Source organism: Bactrocera dorsalis, chromosome 3, assembly GCF_023373825.1.
Source record: "Bactrocera dorsalis isolate Fly_Bdor chromosome 3, ASM2337382v1, whole genome shotgun sequence".
Taxonomy (NCBI): domain Eukaryota; kingdom Metazoa; phylum Arthropoda; class Insecta; order Diptera; family Tephritidae; genus Bactrocera; species Bactrocera dorsalis.
Genome location: NC_064305.1, coordinates 90,453,269 through 90,472,149, shown reverse-complemented (window position 1 = coordinate 90,472,149; position 18,881 = coordinate 90,453,269). Strand labels below are relative to the sequence as shown.

Here is an 18,881-nt window from a genome sequence, read left to right as displayed (position 1 = left end):
GTGCGAGGCGCGCCTCCAAGGGAGAGAGACGATTACCGTTACGAAAAACAGCATCAGCTGAAGAACTCACTAGCCGCACTTTTAAGGTGTAAGCCTTATTCAAATCACACACACATCTACGCAGCTTACGGCGCACTTTGAGTGGACAGTGGCGCCCAAATGCGTGACCGGCTAAGATAAAGTGTAATGATGTCGAACATCCATTGCGTTGGCCAGCGAGTGAAGCAGACCAACGTAAATATAAATAAGAAATTCATGCATGTGTGCGAATACAATGTAAGGAAGAACAGAAAAAGTGTAAACAGGCAGCGAAGCGCACAGGCCAAATGGATAAGCCGAACGCAAAAGCGATAAGCAGTCAGGACATTGATTGAAGTGCTATTGAAAGCGACGGTGGCGATAAGGATTACGTTGATTTAAGCTGAGAAATTAAGACTGGGCCGTAATCAAATGTGATGCATGAGCGATGCTTAACTTGCACCCTTTCAACACCGGCGCCACCGGCGTCAGTGAAGTCAAGGACATGTCAGGCATGCAAAATAAATGGAAATCTATACATATCCGACAAACACACACACCAACACATTTTCTGCTCACAAAAAGCTTTGATTAAATTTAAGTAGAAAAGCCGCTTAAAGTAGCCGCACGCGCTCGCTCTCACGCTCACATATTTCCATCTCTTGATATTATTTTCAAATTAAAAATTTCAAATTGATGAATCGCCAGTTTTCATGGCTTCCCAGAATTGATGATTATCGATGACACTTACCAATTAAGCAATTCAGATTGGATTTGATTTAATGGATTGCTGATTATCGCGAAAAACTCATAATGAACTGGGAAGAAGAGGTTCTAGTGAATAAATTCAGCGATTCTTTAGTCATTGGAAGACAAACACAGATCACGTTGTTGGAAGTTGATGTCTGAGGCTTATGTTTTTGGTTTATTGGTCACTGTGTGCTTAATAGACGATTTATTGGAAATATTTCTTGACTGAAGAATACGAGTTTTCAGCGCATTTTGAAATCATCAAAGTTTGACTGCGTCTATGCAGAGCTGCCAGCGCGATTTCCAAGCATTGAAGGCGTTATGGAAGACAGAAGAAGATCCGGAATAGCCTTTAGAGCCGAGTTGCATACTGCTTGGATCTTCTATGCCGTCTCAAAATGCTTGCCAAAAAGGCCTGGTTCTATCGAAACACACCACTTCTGGCTAAAACAACATCTGTGTAAGCCTTCTTGATCATACTAAAGATCTTCGTCGCAGATTTACCGAGTTTCACACAGAATTTAATCGTGTACCTCTTTTCTAATGAACGCTACATTTTCGGCTTGCACTACTCACAGAAACACGTCGCGCAAAAATGCTTGTCCTGACTCTCCATGTGCTCGGAGAAAACTGACCAGCCGCGTGTTCGTTAACTAGGAACGTCTTCCAATCGGTGCGTCTACGTTCCGAAGTACAGTCGCGACGGAAGAAAATCAGTCCTTATACTTTCTGGACAAACCCTATAAATATCGTTATCGAAGTATTTACTTTATATTCTACTTTTTGCTGAGCATTATGAGACCATTACCTACACTACTTATTTTACTAATATTTATTACCAACGCATTCCTACTTTCGCAGTTAATTAGTGAGCACTGGCTACTTTTTTCACTTCACCAGATTTACATTCCTTTCACGTTTATCCGTCTTTCCTGCAGCCGACAAGCGTTCCATTACATTACCGTTAACTTCACAATTCCTTATTTAATAATCACCATTTTTGTGGCCTCCAGCTGTAAATAAAATCGGAATTCTCCCACCCGAGTGCTGCCAGCCCACTCAACATACCGTTTATGTAACACTCAATTGTTTTGATTTGATATTTTTTATTATTTTGTACTTGTTGTTGCGCAACGCTCCGCTGACCAACTCCCACGCCGGCAATTGGATACTTTTTCCATGCGCACAAAAGCTCGACAATAAATTAAGTTTTCACTCGAAAATTTATTATCAAAACAGAAGAAATAAATAAAGAAAAATGGCAGTTACATTGGCGAGTTGTCAGCGGCGCGTCATGTCTCGCTTGCTCGCAGCGGGGGTTTACTGCCCCAAGGGAAGTTTGAAGCTATAATGAACAATAGCTTTGCTTAATTTACATTGGGGTGTCCTTAACTGATGTCAAATTTGTAAAGAACTGCGCACTTGATGACAATTAGAGATTGACAGGAGAAAGGAAATAAAAAGAGATCTTCAGAAAGATTTATATTTTTATTTCATACGCTATTGAAGACTTCGAGACTTCAAAGTCATAACATATCATAGCAGGCGGCAATCTTCTTCTTTCTTTATTGAAGTAGACACCGCTTGAGCAGGCTGCAACCATATAAGCAGAAGTCATGCCAGCGCAGCACAGATGATTATGTCATAATATTATAATATTTGATGTTCTTGAAATTTATTGATTAACCTGCCAATCGTTTAAGTTCGTAATTTCTTCGTTCCAATGCAATACTTTTTCCAATTCGAACCGCCAGGTGATCAAGTTCTTCTCATCGTCGCCTTGATTCCGAAGTCTATGAGAATTTTTATATCTAACTATAACTATAAGAATGTCCGCCAAGCTATACACATCTGATCAAATTTGACTCGTACTGGCATAGTAGTATATTTTTATATATACATATAAGTTCAATTTTAAGTCAATACAAACATGCCAATGCTTACATACATATACCCATTGTCCATACACTTACTATAATCCTCCGTTGAGATGCCTTTGAATGTTCTCTTCGAATTTTATGTTTTTAGATTTCGATTTATATTGGAGTGGCATTCGAAAGATTTTTGCAAAGTTTTGACGTCGTTTTTATAAACCTACCAGTATTGATGCGTTTGACCAATATAGGTTCCCCAGCTATTTTGTCAGGCATCCTTTAGCGACCTCTACTTGATGTCGTTTTTGCAAAATATTCAGATCTCTAGATACCAGTTTGGCAAAGACACCCTCCATACATATTAAAAATAGTAACCAAATGTATTGCTCCACAAGAGATGTTGAGATCCTTCGATATTTCTTTGATTCCAAGCATTGTTTCAAGCACTGTTTCTTTAACTTCTTCGAGGTTATTGCCATTAACAGAAATCGATGGCAAAGATTCGATGTCTTCACAATCTACACTCAACTACTTGACGTGGAGATAAGTTAGACTCCACAAAATACCTCTGTGACATTTTCAACCAGTTCATTGCCTTGATTCTACTGTAAAGACCAACTCTTCGCGTCGTATTCACAAACTTTACACTAACATAAAAAAAAAAGTTGTACCTCGTTAGGAAATGTTTATCGATTCGATTTACGTAATCATTTCAAATGGACTGGCCCGGGTCAAATTTGATCAAATGATAATTCGTGATAATATAGTTTCCTCAAAAATGTTCTGTAAAATTTAAACGATTTTTTAGTAAAGATTCCATAAAAACACAAAATTTCATGCAAACTCGTTCTATTTTTGTTCATGGTAGAAGTCGCCAGGCCACCTCTTCGTGTCATAAACAAGCAGTTGCCACAAATACATAAATTGGCATATCAAACTTCACATCAACATGAAAAAAGTGGTATCTCGCTGGGGAAAAAAATGTTTATTTATTCGGTTAGTTGAATGGGTCAGTCCGGGTCAAATTTGATCAGATGATAATTAAATGTGTGAAATGGTCTAAGCTGGCGATTTCTTCGATAATTTATAATTTTATTATTTTTTTTTTCTGGCGGAAATCATATGTAATTTTTTTTAGTGATAATAAGGTTAAGAATAAGGCTTAAATTCAAATTCGTCAAATTCTTTGAACAATGAAATTTTAAAGCTTTATTTGAACACAATAATTTTTATAGACAAACGAACACACGTATCAGACATACATACATATGTACATGTTACAAGAAACACACGCTAGATATAGAAAGAGACATTAAACTCGAACTCAAATCGCCTGTTTTCAATTTATCCAAATTTTTTTGTGAACGTGGACTGCTTTTTGTCTCTGCGTGAAAAAATACCAATATCTGAATTTCCAAATATTCTATATTCTCACAAATACCTTCGTCTATTCAGTATGTATACACGGTTTTCACTTCAGTGTCGGAATACCCATCAATGCCAGAATCAATACGAAAATGAAACTCCGTAAGCGCTATGAGGGCAGCACTCCAAGCACAATTCACCTATATTCACCACGAACTTTCACACCACAAGCCACGTAATGCCTGATCTCCGATATTAACCAACTGCCAATGATGTGCCTTCCTTCCCCCGACCGCTCGTCACTTTCCCATCACGCACCTAAAGTATCGTTTCGAATTCGTAGAGGCAACCTTCGAGCGGAATCTCAATTGTGGCAGACGTTGTCAGTTTATTGCAGTGGAAGGCCACAGCTGCAGCCACGGCCGCCCCCTTGCAGCTGGCCATTGCCCGCGGCGCTTTGCCGCAACAACTCAATGTGTCAACATCGTCAGCCCCAAAGTTACCATTGTCGCCGCTGCGTTGCAACTCAATATCGCTTAGAGATGCGGGCAGCTCAGCGCTCTCCAGTGCATTGGCGATGGGCACCGGTGGTATGCTGATGGCAGCAAAGGTTGGCGGTATGGGTGGGCTTGGGTGGTAGGGCTGTTGCGGCGCGTGCGTTTCTGAAGCTTGCGGTGCAATGGCAGTTGTTGATGCCTGTTGTTGTTGTTGCTGTGTCATGTCAGCCATATCGGAGAGCTCCTGTGCGAGCTGTTGGTTCTGCAGCCGTCGATTCGGGCGAAATTGGAAGGGTTTGCGGTTTTCCAATATTAGTTTGATGTCACGAGCTGATTGCCACCACCTGCAGTTGAGAGAAACGTGTAGGAAATGAGCAAAATGTGCATTAACGGTTTGACAGATGTGGGATTTTATGTGACGTATGCCTAATATCCGCTACGATAATTAGAAGACCATGTTTTCGCCCAGAGCCATGGCAAGTAGAGCGTGCCAAATGAGTTCGTGTTTAGTGGTATTGCATAATACTAAGTAGCAGTAGCTGTTCTTTGGCCGCAAGTGTCGAATATGATCAGTGCCACTGGCTGAACTTAATATATATGTTTCACTTTAATTAGCTGGCAAAGGAATTGGGTCAAGAGTGAGATGGAGAAAATATTAACATTGGAAAAGTGGTCTAAATTTTGAAGATATTATCTAAGCTTTCTTTTGACTCAACTGAAGCATTTGGTAGTCGAAAAAGTCTTTTCGTATTTTTAATCAAACTTCAACTAATACTTTTTTTATATTTATAATGAAATATAATCAACCAAATGGTACATGGTCAACCACTTTTAGCCATTTTTCTACTAGAGACATTATTCCATCAGTGTAAAATTTTTCTGCTTTCTCGGCGAAAAACTGGGACGAGTAATTTTCACAGGCTTTCCTTGAAGCCAACTTTTATTCCAATAAGGGAGTTCTGCATTGACCAGAAACAAATGGCAGTCCGATAGTGCAAAGTATATGGTAGATGCATCAAAAGTTTCCAACCAATCTATCCCTGTTTTTGCCGCGTCTTCAAAGATGTGTGTGATCTAGCGTTGTCCAGATGGAAGACAAAGCATTTTCCTTTGATCAGTTCGGAGCCATGTTAGTTCGGTTCATTAAATTTTTCACAGACAATTCATGCGGTACGAAAATACGAAACGACTTTTTCGACTACCCAATATTTCAGAAGTGAGGATAGTTAAACTTGACTAAGCTTGTGTTCTAGAGTTTGGAGTACAAAACTTGTTTATGGATCAGTCTGAATGCTGAACGACTTTAATATCTACAAACATCTTCTTGTCAGCTGCCATAATGAGTAGCAGACAGGACTTAGTTTCATAAAAAGAAAATTTCTTGTAAAAAGCCAAAAAACGTGTAGTAAAGGGCTTTGAAAGCTGTTTGTTGTGAAGTTCCAAATAATTTCACTTTTAAAAGACATATCGTATTAACAATTTTTAGAATCATTGCTTTCAGAAAGACACAAAGATTTTATTTGCAGAAGCTCAGACATTTATCGTGTATGAGACTCTGGTATTAAAATCCAATAGCAGTGCTTGTATGTGTTTCCAAAATAGAAAACTGGCTGAACTTTTCCTGGAAAACCTCACGCGTCGTATTTGTGAAAGAAATCTGTGAAATCAGTACACTTTGCCATACTTACCAGCCGAGTTTTGTTCGAATTCGTGGAAAATACAGTTCGAGAGGATTTATGTAATGAAATTCTTTGATGCTCTTATACTTATTTAAGGGAATGGGGCATGAATCGGAAAATATGAAATTGCTTTTGTTGGGTGCTTATATCCAATTAAATGAAGTTCGTAAATTTGCAGCAAAGAGTCATGAAACTAATAAAACTCACTCTGAAGAAGCTTGTCGAAGCGCCAACCCTGGTAGGGACACACACACTCTCAGAAAAAAACAATAAAAGCCCAACATGTGAAATGTTTATGGTCGCCAGGGAGACGTGGAAATGATTTCGCAGCTTGCAACTAATTGAGTTTGCATACAAATTATAACGGTATGTCGGAGATGGAAAATGAATACGAGGACGGGTGCATGGAAAAAACGTTGTACATATGAGTACAGTTAGCGGTGACAACATTGTTGTTACTGCATGAGGGCATGTAGTCTTGTTGTCTGCAACTTTTTGGCAATAAAAACTGAAACAAGCTGCTGTAAGTGCACGCACATGTATGCATACATATATATATTTATATGTTTCTACTCTTAGTGAGATTTACTTGCCACCAGAGACCATAACTGCTGTCGGATGGGACATACGCAAGCTGGAGCACACCGCACCCTCCCGAATGCACCAACAACCAACTTCAAAGCCAATTGGGAGCTTTTAAAGCAGCGAACAACAAAAACGCTAACAAAAATCAGTCAACAGTGTTTGCCACGCTTCACAGTTAATCCTCTTCATTCGGCAGCTTGACTATTTGACTCTCATTCGTGCTTATCTCTGCAATTTCGATAGAGTGTGTTTTTGTTTCTGACTTTATTTGTTTTTGTTTGCATACGCTGCATTGACACGCGCTGGCTGCAGCTTGTAATCTGTGCTGTTATCGCGTTGCAAGCGTCCAAAATAAATAACACAAATCAATTCGTGGAACTGGCAACTGAACTCTGCAATGAGAGTGTTGTGTTTGAGAATGGATAGTGGAACCAATGCTGCAGCAACACAAAGAGGAAGATAAAAAAAAAATAAATTAAAAAAAAATCCGATAAAACCATCGTTATTATGGCAGTATGTGTATCCGTTGCCTTGGCTGCTCGAGAAGTTCACCGCATACTTGCACTAATTAATATTTTTGTCTGTCGTTTTCGCACTTACATGTACCAGGGGCTCAACTGCGACTTGAGGATCATGTAAATATTTATGAAGTAAATCGTCAGCTGAAACAAATAAAAAATATTACTTGATTTCTTTCGACTTTACGATAACTTCTAAACATTTATTCAACATACCGTGGTGAATAGGAAGAATATCAGCCAGCCTTTGGTCCACATGCGACTCAAAAGCCAGGATTGCCCCTGCAAGAAATAGTATTGTATGCCAACGAGCAGAGTTCCGATTATGCCGAAGGCGACCAGCGTGAGCAGCGAGAACATTTGGCAATCCTCCTGTAAGGAAAAGCATAGCGAGTGAGAATGAAAATCGATGCTGAAATGAAGGGTTTTCTTTATTCTATCTATTTGTATATAAATATGTATTTATTTATATGGGACAAATATATATATATACTTCATATATAGAATATGGGTATTTAAGATATGTACAATAAGATCAGAAAAAGTTCGCTGTTTATGCTCAATTTACATTTCTGCTTGCGTTAAAAAAATCGATGATAATTGATTCATTCCTGCTGTGCATTCATACTCACCTGCAATGCGCGACGGCTCATTGAGCGGGAATACCACATTCGCAGCGATTGAAAGCACGTGTATCTGTAATAAAAATTTTAATGAATATAAACCGAAAAAATTCTTTACAGGGTTTTCCAATAAGAGTGATATGATTTCTTAAAAAAAAAATGCACTAATTAATAAGAAAATCCAAATGATTTTTATTTACATTGAAGTACAAGCGATACAATTAAGTTCTGAATATAGCGTCATTCAAATGGCCTCCACGACTTATTTTGCTCGAAAAAATTCTATGAATCCAATTTTCGAGTACTCTTCTTTCTAAATCAAGTCTTATGTTCAATATTGCCTTTTAAAACTTAAAGAACGACTGGTTTATTGCTAAAGACCAGTGACCTCAAATAACCCCACAAGAAGTAGTCTAATGGTGTTAAATCACAACTTCACAGAGACAACTCTCCAAACTTTTCTCGCCATAATTCGGTTTTTGCACGTGCAAACGTATAAAAAGACGGAGCTACCTTTTTGGAACCAGATGTTGTCAACATCAACGTCTTCCAATTGTGGCCATAAAAAGTTGGTTATCATCGATCAATACTGCTCTCCATCGACAGTGTCACCAAAACTACATCAAACTGTCAATTTAGGTGAATGTAATGGTAGCTTATGAATAATTTTGATTTTTTTGCAACAAAATCAGAAGTTTCCTTTATTTACCGCACCAATCAGAAGAAAGTGAAATTGTTTCAAGGCAAAATCTACAAATTGACGACGTTTATGGTGGTTTAATGGGTTCAGTTCTTGAGTGAGACTTATTTTGTATGAATAGAAGCTCAAATCATTTCCCAAAATCCGCAAGGTTGTGGGTCTAGATTATCCCAATTTTTGAGAACGTCTTGAAACCACAAATTTGCTTGGAAAATACGACAAGTAAAACGAGTAAAATCTATACTGCTTTATCTAGATTGATGACAAATAAAGGCCGATGCTTTTTAATAGCTAAGGTAAAGAGCTCAGTTATACTGTATACTCCGGTAGATGTCGCTAATAAATGCTACTTAGCGCTAAGCACACACTGAATTATGCATTTGTTGCATAACGACTGTTGACGAGAAAAACAATTTCAGCATGGATATGATTTGAGGTTGTCCCTATTTCATATAATGGCCTTTAAGCGACCAGCTGATTGATCGTGTATGTACTTGTGGTGTGATTGCACCATCTGCTGAAGCAAAACCAAAACGTTTTTAATATTTTTCTGATTGCACAAGTATGCTGGTGTAGTGTATTGGGTGCTTTATATAACTTTATAACTATAAATATTTATTTAAATTATTTTTTTTCTATTTAAATTAGATTTTGTGTAAAAAAGAACCCTATAAAAATATAAATATTTTTTTATGAGAAATCAAATAATCTAGCTTGAACTTATTAATAAAATGTTTTAAAAATATAATCAAGGAACATACATATTTGTGAAAGCAAAACAATGTTCCGTTTCAGAACAAGTTTGAAGTACATAAGCAAGTTTTGTAGGAGAGAAAATCTTTCTCAGCTGTGCATATATGCGGTTGGAATATGATGTAGTAAACCAACACATATAAAATGGGGCAGAAGTAAAACCAAAAAGCTGTATACTCAAAAGAGCAATAATCATGCGTTGGAGCCACATACATACGTGTGCATGTGTATCCAGAAGTTCTTAAAATTATAACAGTAAAGTAACATTTGCCATTATATAACCTATAGAAACATAAGTTAGGTTGGTTCTTTGAAAAGCAAATTTAGCATTTTTTGGACTTCTTTCTTCAAAAAGCCACGAGGCAGGCTGGCACGCACCCCAATCATCGCCAAAAATACTAGTGTTGAGGAAATATTATTACATTCCCGCTTTTTAGAATCACCCTGGCATAAGTACATATGCGTAAACTCAATATTCCACACAACACACACACTCCGCTCTCCGCTTGCATTGGTTCGCGGTTAACTTGATAAGTTATGACTTTGCAAATCAAAGTGTGCACTGACAGTCCGCGCCTCGCTGAGCAATCGGTATTCCTAATGTGAACCACAAATCGAGCGTATAAAGCTGCCGAATTTGCTTGTTCCACACATATTTGGTCGATTGTGGATCATTTTGTATGACTAAGCAGAGCAACAACAAATTTGGCTAACAATAAAAGCCAACATGTGCTACAATTTATTTGCACACACACACACTCGTACACATAGAGCATATGTGGTTGCGGAATACAATTTTTCAGCTCATTTGACACCGTTACTTTCGCTATACCCGTTTTCAACAGCCACTCGTCCGGCTAAATGCTCCGTTGGGGCTGTTATGCCAGGGGAGGGGAGAGTGGTGGCGATTAGCGATACATTTAGTAGGGCACTCATATGTAACCCCGCTACTGCTGGGATATATGTGTGGAAACCCGAACACAAACAATCCAACAACGCTTCAATGAGCAGCAGACGCTGGCTGATTGTTTGGGCTGGCAACGCCCCCTCATTCGGCCCAAATGCGTGTTAGACGATGTTAGACGCATGCCCGAGTGCCTGAAATAAAGCGCACATTGTTGCTGTGTTTTGGATTTTTCACTTGTTTTGTTACAGCTGCGGCACCACACACGCCCTATGCCACTTCGATGTTGGCAACACTCGCGTCCTAAATGCCATTTACGGGTTTAATTTAAAGGGAAATGGCATCTCGCGCGCGCTTTTAACATTATGCCGCGCCACACACACACACACACACACACACACTCTCAAAACCACCACTTTCGAATGTGACTACAATGAAAATGAAAATGCGAAAAATAAGAAACCAGCAACAACAGCAGACATTGCGAAGCACCACACGTTGCCATGATAGGGTATTATCCGCATGCAAAGCTTCACGGGACAAGTGAAAGGACGCACGCCTCGGCGCTGTTTAATGTTGACCGAAGCATTGTTGCTGCTCTTGGCGCTGTTTTTGCGTTCGACCGGATTTGTAGCGGCATGGATAGCGCGTCAATGCGTCGCAGCCTACGCCCTGATGTATGATGAAGCGTAGCAGGAGGCTGTAAAACCAGCTGAGAAAGCATTTAGGAATGTTCACTTGCATGTTTTCAATTTCACGGCAGGCAACGCAAAAAATCCGCACAGCCGCGCTTACAACGGTACTTTGTTTCGACTTTTATTTTACTTTTTACGCAGTTTCTGTTATTGTGCTCCCTGTTTGAATCGCCTCTTTCGTCTTGTTTTCATATATACATACCGTATATATATCTTTCTGGTTCTCTAACTTGTTGTTTTAAAGGGTGATAACTTCTTGTGAATTGTAAAAAAGTCAATTTTTTTGCACATATATCGAGAACTCACACATTTGAGAATACTATTAGAAAAGTTGAATTTGATCGGGTATTTAGTTACGAAGATAGTAGTGTATTTGTAAGTATTGTTTTTTTAGTGAAATGGATCCGAATCCGAAACGTCTGGACCAATCGTCTGATGTTTTCACACAATCTTTCTAGAATAACTTGTCAGGTTATGAGCGAAGGAATTAGCTATGTAATATTAATCTCTATTTATTAAACTACTCTGAAGTGAATTTGCTTTTCACAAAATAAAAACTTTTTTAGGAACCCAACATTTTGTCCAAAATCAGATTCTATCTAGTCCTTCGATCATACGTACTATAGATAGTAATATTTTTTTTGTATTATGAATGTGAGATAGTTTTAAGCAGAAATCCGAGGTTTGACAATTAAGTAATGAGGCTGATTCTATTGCCGCACTTGTGGTAAACCTGAGACCTTGAAATTCTCTTTTTCTTTTTCCGGCATCTCTGATCTCTCCATTGATAGATGTACTATCGCTCTAGCTTGTTTAGTTCGCCTGCTGCGTCAAGTTGAGTAGACGTGTGTTTGCAGTGCTCATCACGAAAATGGAACAACGAAATCAAGAGCAACGCGTCGCGATGAAATTTTGCGCCAGATTGGGCGAAACAGCTTCGGAAACGTATGCTAAGATTGTAAGAGTGTGTGGTGATAGTGTTCTTAGTCGTGCCCAGGTGTTTCGATGGCATAAAGAGCGCGCCCCCCGTCCGAAAAAAGCTCGCATGAGCAAGTCGAAGGTGAAAACGATGATTATTGCCTTTTTTGATAGCCGTGGAATCGTCCACAAAGAATTCGTTCCACCGGGGAAAACTGTGAATCAAGTCTTCTATTGCCAAGTACTCGAAAGATTGCGAAAACGAGTCAACAGGGTGCGCCCAGACAACACTCGTAACTGGATCCTTCATCACGACAACGCGCCGTGCCACACCGCCCTCAGCGTGTCCCAGTATTTGGCCTTTAAAGGGATCGCCGTGTTGTAACATAGGCCTAATTCACCCGACAACACTTCATATTGATCTGTTTCCTAAATTACGGACTACGGACATAAAAACAAGGGTACTCGCGGACATCACAGTCGAAGTTCCAGAAATGACTTGGTTCGCACGCTGGGATCGCTGTATAGCTGCTCAAGGATCTACTTTTCCTTCTGCATGTTACAAACACCGCACCAAACTTAATATCCCTTGTTCAAGGTGTAAAAAGTTTGTTCCAATCTCGGAAAAAAAATATTGTTCCTACTGAGTTTGCGCCCACAGGTAAATGGACTACTCCGGCTTAAATTTGATCTAGAGCATATGAGTTGAATACGAGTATGCACTAAATCGCATATCAAAAACATATTTTCCAATAATATGCCATCCCCAGGTTCTAGAGCGTGGTATTCCCACCTTTAACCAGCTGCCGAATCGAACGCTCCTGTTCAGCGCGCATATTTTCATAATTCCGCATGCGACAAAATGCAAATAGAATTATGTTTTAATTACTTAGTTGCCATTGTCAATATTTGTGTAAGAGTGAATATTTGGATTCTTTACAATCGCGTTGCTCCCAGTGGAATTCACTGAATTCACCAGCTGTTGTAATCGCGATTCATTAATTAGCGCAAATATTTTCCAATTACCGAACCGATATGCAAAGATAAACAGCGCGCAAATTGCACATCCCCCGTACCCCCTTCTTTTCATACACTCACCTCAGCGTCTGCACGGTATTGTACTGGAACTGGCAAAGCTCGCAGACGGTGCTCCTCGAGGTGCTAATCCAGCGCTCCAGGCAGTGGATGTGCACATATGTCAGCGATCCCTTGCACAAACACGGCGAAACTAATCTGCGCATAGAAATATTTCAAATTAAATTGCATTCACATAAATTAATATATTTGCATGTGTGTTTTTTGTATTTGTTGTAAATATGCGTTAATGCTGTTTGATTAAAAATCGCTGATAAACGCTCGCCGGCACAGAGATAACACGCGCTGCAGGCGCTGCCGGTTGCAGTCGTGTGCACTTTGTGGAAATTTAATTTTGAATACATTTTTAGAAGCAACAACAAGTACAAAAAACGAAAAAAAAAAATAAACAACTAATTATTGCCACTTTATGCAAATTTAATTAAATAACAAAATATGGCAAATAGTGCGAGTGACAGTTTCGGTTACTTTAACCAAGCGCTTAATATTTCATGAATTTTCAAAATTTTTAAAAAATTTTGCCGTGTCTCTGTTGTCTGAGCGCTTAAGGCCGTTAACCGTGTACTTCCACTTCTGTAATGAATTTAAAGCCTGCGCTTTAAAATTGGACAAATATTTGGTAGTCGAAAAAGTCTTTTCGTATTTCTAATCAAACTATAAAAATCTGCGAGTATTACCATAAGTCCAAGACTTCCTCACAAAATGTTTCGAACTACCAGACTTTACTTAATGGTCACTAAAACCATAAGGATGTTATCCAATTGGACTCTCTCGACAAAGTCACTAAAATTCTGGAACCCTGCTCGCTGATAGCAGACATTATCCTTACCTTTCCACAATAATAAACACTCTAGTATGCTAAAGACTCTAACAGTATCAAAAATATCGAAATCACGGAGTCATATTCACCTACAGCAATGAGATATTTCTATGATAAATTTTGGTACTGAGTGTCTACTTGTCAAAATACAGCTTTCTGTATTCGTTAGAAACGTGTCAACTGGTGTAAAAATATCTCGTACACATCTCTTCTCGTGAAGAAGTATTTTATTACATTTTACAAGCTCTCACCTCTCGGGATCTTCGGAGTTATGACAAATGCGGCAGACGAGCGAGCCGATCGAGCGCACGGAACCTGTGGGTGTAGTCTGTGGCGCGCCTTCTGCATTGCCAACCGCTGCTGGCTCACTGCCTTCCGCACCTGGCATAATGGCGCCATCCCGAAGTGCCGTTAAGCTCATCTGCTTGATGCAGCCGCTACCGGCCTGCAGCACCAGCTCATGTGCAGTACGCTGGCTCGAGTTGCAGTCGAGCTCCACATGCGCCGTCGTTATCGTTTGCTCCGAGTGCGCCAGCAGTATGCGGTCGAGTGTCTGATCGCCGGCAAATGATTTCTCATCTGTCGCTGGTAAAGCGAGTGTCTTCATTGCATTATTTTCCGATTGGTCGGACTGTAGCGTACAGTCGGAGTCATCAGACTTCTGGCTAAGCGGTTTATCGCTACACTCGCGACCGAGCAGATTTAAGGCTGTCTGTTTGGCTATTGTTACGAGCTCAATGGGTGCTGTTGTTGTTGTCGTTGTGAAGGTAGGTTTGGTGTCCTTGCTCATGTCCGGCATCGCTTTAAATCTGGCGGCGGCTTCGGCTGCTAGCACGGCGAGTCTTTGTAGGTTCAGCTGCTTCTTCGCATTCGCAGGCACTAAAGTAAAGAGGGACAGTGTGTGAGCCAACTGAAGGAATATTAAATTAAAAGCATTAAATTTGAAAGTCCTGCTGTCCGTTTGTCCCACTCGTGGGTCATTTCTGTTGAACGACATGTGCGGCAGCTAATTAAAGTAATTATAAGTGCTTTCCACTCATACAACATGGAACTCATGCTGCCGTTTCGACGTATGTCAACATCGCAGCTCTTATTGAGTTTCCTTGAACCAGCTTAAAAGCATTTATATGAGTGCACATGGCGAGCTGGAAGCTGCATTAAGGCGCTTCTGTCATCCTTATGTGCATATCGCAACCTTCCTGGTGCCCCTTACCATCATGAGTGGTGCCCCTGTTGTCGTTGACTTCTTTAGTGTTCTCCGCATCCATTCTCCTCTATTCCTTTTGGCTTGATCTTGTTATCCGCTTTCGTTTGTTGCACGCAGCAGATGGAACGCTTCCAGTTCGTATGTGATTTTTATATGATTTTCTTAGCTAATTTACGAACAATTTTGCTTCAAATTTACTATTCAGTCACAATACTTTTTGTTTATGCTTTTTTCTTTTATTTATTCCCTTCAGTTTTAACTTAAATTGCAAAGTTCATAAACTTTTCGATTAAATCGTTTGTAGTGTATGAATAAGCCAATCGTGAGCACGTTTCTTACGGATCGAGAGTTGTATACTGCGAAAATCCTCGAATTTAAACTGAAGCTTTGCTTCTTCCACACTTCTACCCTTGTGTTACTCAAATTCTTAATTTCATTTCGTTGTCGAGTTTAAATTTATAATACACCGTTAAACACGGAAAACTAGCATTTCTGAATGGACTGGAATTCCATTCAAATAAATCACAGCACCAGTCACGTAATAAACGAAATGAAGCCATTCAAATCCAAAGCCAAACACACTAACATACATAGATATTGAAGCATAACGGTAAAGAGCAAATTTATGTACACAATTCACAGTTTTCTGGCACACTTTAGCTTTGATTTAAGCAAACGAGTTTCTAATAAGTTTCCGGTCAGCGCGCCACAGAATAGCACCAACACAGGCACGTACACCATCGGCCACACTCGGCCACGTACGGCTATTTACAAATTCGCAGGCTTTTCGTTTTTGAAGTTTTTGTTGTTGAAAGCAAACTTCCGATCAACAAAATCCGAAGCGGATTTCATGCATGTCTCTTTGTGTCTGTGTGTATACAGGGTGCACATTCCTAATAGTACAGCTTATTTGGTTGTGTGTGTGTTTGTTTTATTTGGTGTATAAGCAAAACTCACCGAGCGATAAATCAAAGCCAACAGGAAGCCAAAGTTGTACCATTTCCGGCCACAAAAGTATTGTACAATAAGCGTGCGTGAAAACCAGCGGCCAAACCGGTGCCTGGGGCTAGGAATTCGCAAAGTTTTCCGCAAAGCGATAGCAAATGCATACAAAATATCTTGTGGTGACCCTGTAGGAAAATCGAAAAGCAGGAAGAGAGTCGGATTCTCTGTTTAAAGTTCCTCTTTGTGGTATAATTCGTTAATAAAATAAGAAAATAAAAACCAATTATTCTTACTATATATTAATTCCTTCTTTTTTTCTCTCCTGACATTTTATATTATAGATAAAAAGGAAATGGAGTACTACTCATCAACATTTTTTATTTTCTCTCTCGTTTAAAATTTCCCTACTGGGTGACTTACCTTAAATAAAGTCTATTTTTAGGTACCTACCATTTTGCTTTCTACCTCGTACTGCCATTTACAACAAACCGAAGTTACTATCGCCTTAAATACATCACAATAATCGTTCAATTTTCGCTCCGACCGCAAAGGCGCTTGAGAGGAAGTACCAAAGCACTTTTAAGCATTTGCTCGCTATCCTTCTCGCTCACTTTTGTACCGTTTACGTCGAGTTAAGAAAGTCATACACAGTATACAAAAACATTGAATGGACAATCCCTCCATAAGTTCCCTATGTGGATGCTAACTTTGTGCCGTTGGCAACCATTTAAACTTAAAACAATTCTATACCCAATTATAACCTAAGTTTGCCACGATGTTTGTAATACCTAGAAGGAAACCTCACAGACCCTATAAATGATCAGCTTTCGTCTATCCGTCCAACCGTCTGTGTAAATATGAATTTGTTCCTCATCGTCTTGATCGCTTACGCGGTTATAGCCGAGTGAACAACAGCGAGCCAGTCGCCAATTGGATATGCTAAGTGTACCCAGACCCCTTTCCATTTGGTCTCTCCAACGGAGTGAAAGTCTTCCACTTCATCTGCTTCCCCGGTGATTAGTGCTTCGAATACTCTCAGATCTGGAGTGTTTTCATTCATTCGGATGACATGACTAGCGAAACCGTTGTCTTTTATATCGTTGGACTATGTCAATGACGTCGTAAATCTCGTACAGCTCATGGTTATGACTACGGTACTCGCTGTTGCCAATGCGATAAGGACCACAAATCTTCCGCAAAACCTTTCTTTCGAACACTCCTAACGCCGACTAGTCAGATGTTGTCTTTGTCCAAGCCTCTACACCATATAGATGGACGGGGATGATGTGTGACTTGTGGAGTTTGGTCTTTGTTCCTCGAGAAAGGACTTTACTTCTCAATTACCTACTTAGTCCGAAGTAGCACATGTTGGCAAGAGTTGTTCTGTCTTGTATTTCAAGGAATTCGGATTTCTTTACACATATTAGAGATAATCACTTTTTTGATTAAGAAAAAATGAGAGAGAGAGAGAGTGAATAATCGACAGAGGGATTGGAACTCCATCAAGAGATAATGACAGTCATACCTTTAAGAAGACGACTCGGTCTTCAAACTGTAATATTTTGAACGCTATTATTTAAGTAAAAGAAAGGAGCTCCTCTTGTGATTTCGTGCTTTTCATTCTCTACTAATGATAGTTTCAAAGTGGAGCGTTTAAGTTTTAAAGAATAATAAAGTCTCTCAATGGACTTCAGAGCTTATTACTCCAGTTCTTTTCCGTATATACATAAATACTTAAATTTAGCCTTATCGCAAGCAGTACAAAGACTTTTCTTGTTGCTAAGTCATTAGTAAATTTTCTGCCCGGAACTTCGCAAGGTCATCAACCTACTTTAAAGTCACCACAAATTGCTTATATATCGAATTATCCACTATTATGTAATATTTAGAAAATTATATAATTATGGAAATGGATATTTGTGACAAGCTGGTTGCCATTGCTGCCGAAGTCATAAAACTAATGGTTGCTCCTGTCAACAGGCATGCACACCCGCGCCACCAGCCCACTGGTGACCAAGCGCTAACGAGGCCGATGAAGACTCTTTAATGCAAAAACACAGAGAAGGGAATAATTTTTCTGAGAAATTGGCAAGTAAAAGTTCAACAAATATTTATATTTTCCCTACGGCAAATGGTAACGGTAACGGTACGGTAAATGGTGAAGCCGGCAAGCGAAAGCGAAAAGTGGGTGGAAATCATTTGCAAAGTGAAACGAGTGAAGATGGCTGATGGCTAAGGTCAACGACCAACAACAAATTGCTGGGTTTGAACAAATTTCATGATTTCTTAATTCTAATTTAATTTCCTGGCTATTTTCCGGGCATGGCTGTGGTCAGGGCGAGGAAAGCTCTAAGGTATGGTATGGTGTAAGGGTACATTCAAGGGACAGGAATGCTACAAAAATGTTAATGTGTTTTATGAAGTATTTTAAACATTCTAAAGGCTTCGAAAACTTAAACCCTTTAAATTGATTGATGGTAAAGAAAATATGCACGACATATATACATGCATGTACATATATGTTGCAACTATGGTTTCATTTATTTGTGCAAAATTTAATTATTTCTGATCCAGAGGCCAAATCGATCAACTTCCTGCTTGACGCCGACATATACATATGTATATACGCCATGCTTTCAGATATATCTACACATGTATGTACATATTAAGCTAGGAAATGGTTGCTGATTGGCAGGGAGATATCACCCGGCCTTCAGTTATTACCATACTTGCTGTTTTTCTTGTTATTGTTGTTCACACTTGAGGCACTAAAACATCAGAAAAGTTTTAATGCATTTTTGGCAAAACATTTCCCCAACCTGCAGGCCAGCCCTTTCGTCCAGCTGTGCGCAGCGCAATAGAGCGAAGCTTTACGCAACCACTTAAACTAATTCTTGGCAAGTAACTAAGTACGAGAGTGTCGCACACAGTACAC

The 18,881-nt window shown here is 39.5% G+C and overlaps 2 protein-coding genes across 3 annotated transcripts in view; one reads left to right on the top strand and one right to left on the bottom strand.

The window, feature by feature from the left end:
* Positions 1–18,881, top strand: part of LOC105225445 (zwei Ig domain protein zig-8) — a 169,695-nt gene that overhangs the window by 95,766 nt on the left and 55,048 nt on the right. The window lies entirely within an intron of this gene.
* On the bottom strand, positions 3,797–15,287 carry LOC105225444 (uncharacterized). 2 transcript variants are annotated; one of them, XR_007422335.1, is made up of 8 exons: positions 15,008–15,287; positions 14,046–14,673; positions 12,978–13,112; positions 7,919–7,982; positions 7,503–7,658; positions 7,369–7,430; positions 4,084–4,848; positions 3,799–4,026 (listed from the first exon to the last, which is right to left on the bottom strand). XR_007422335.1 is itself a non-coding variant. In XM_049452601.1 (7 exons), exons 1-7 carry the CDS (start codon positions 15,060–15,062, stop codon positions 4,326–4,328), a joined length of 1,623 nt encoding a protein of 540 aa, XP_049308558.1. In that variant the 5' UTR covers positions 15,063–15,287; the 3' UTR covers positions 3,797–4,325. The 2 variants fall into 2 exon arrangements, 1 of the variants encoding a protein (XP_049308558.1); XM_049452601.1 differs by having other exon boundaries at positions 3,797–4,848.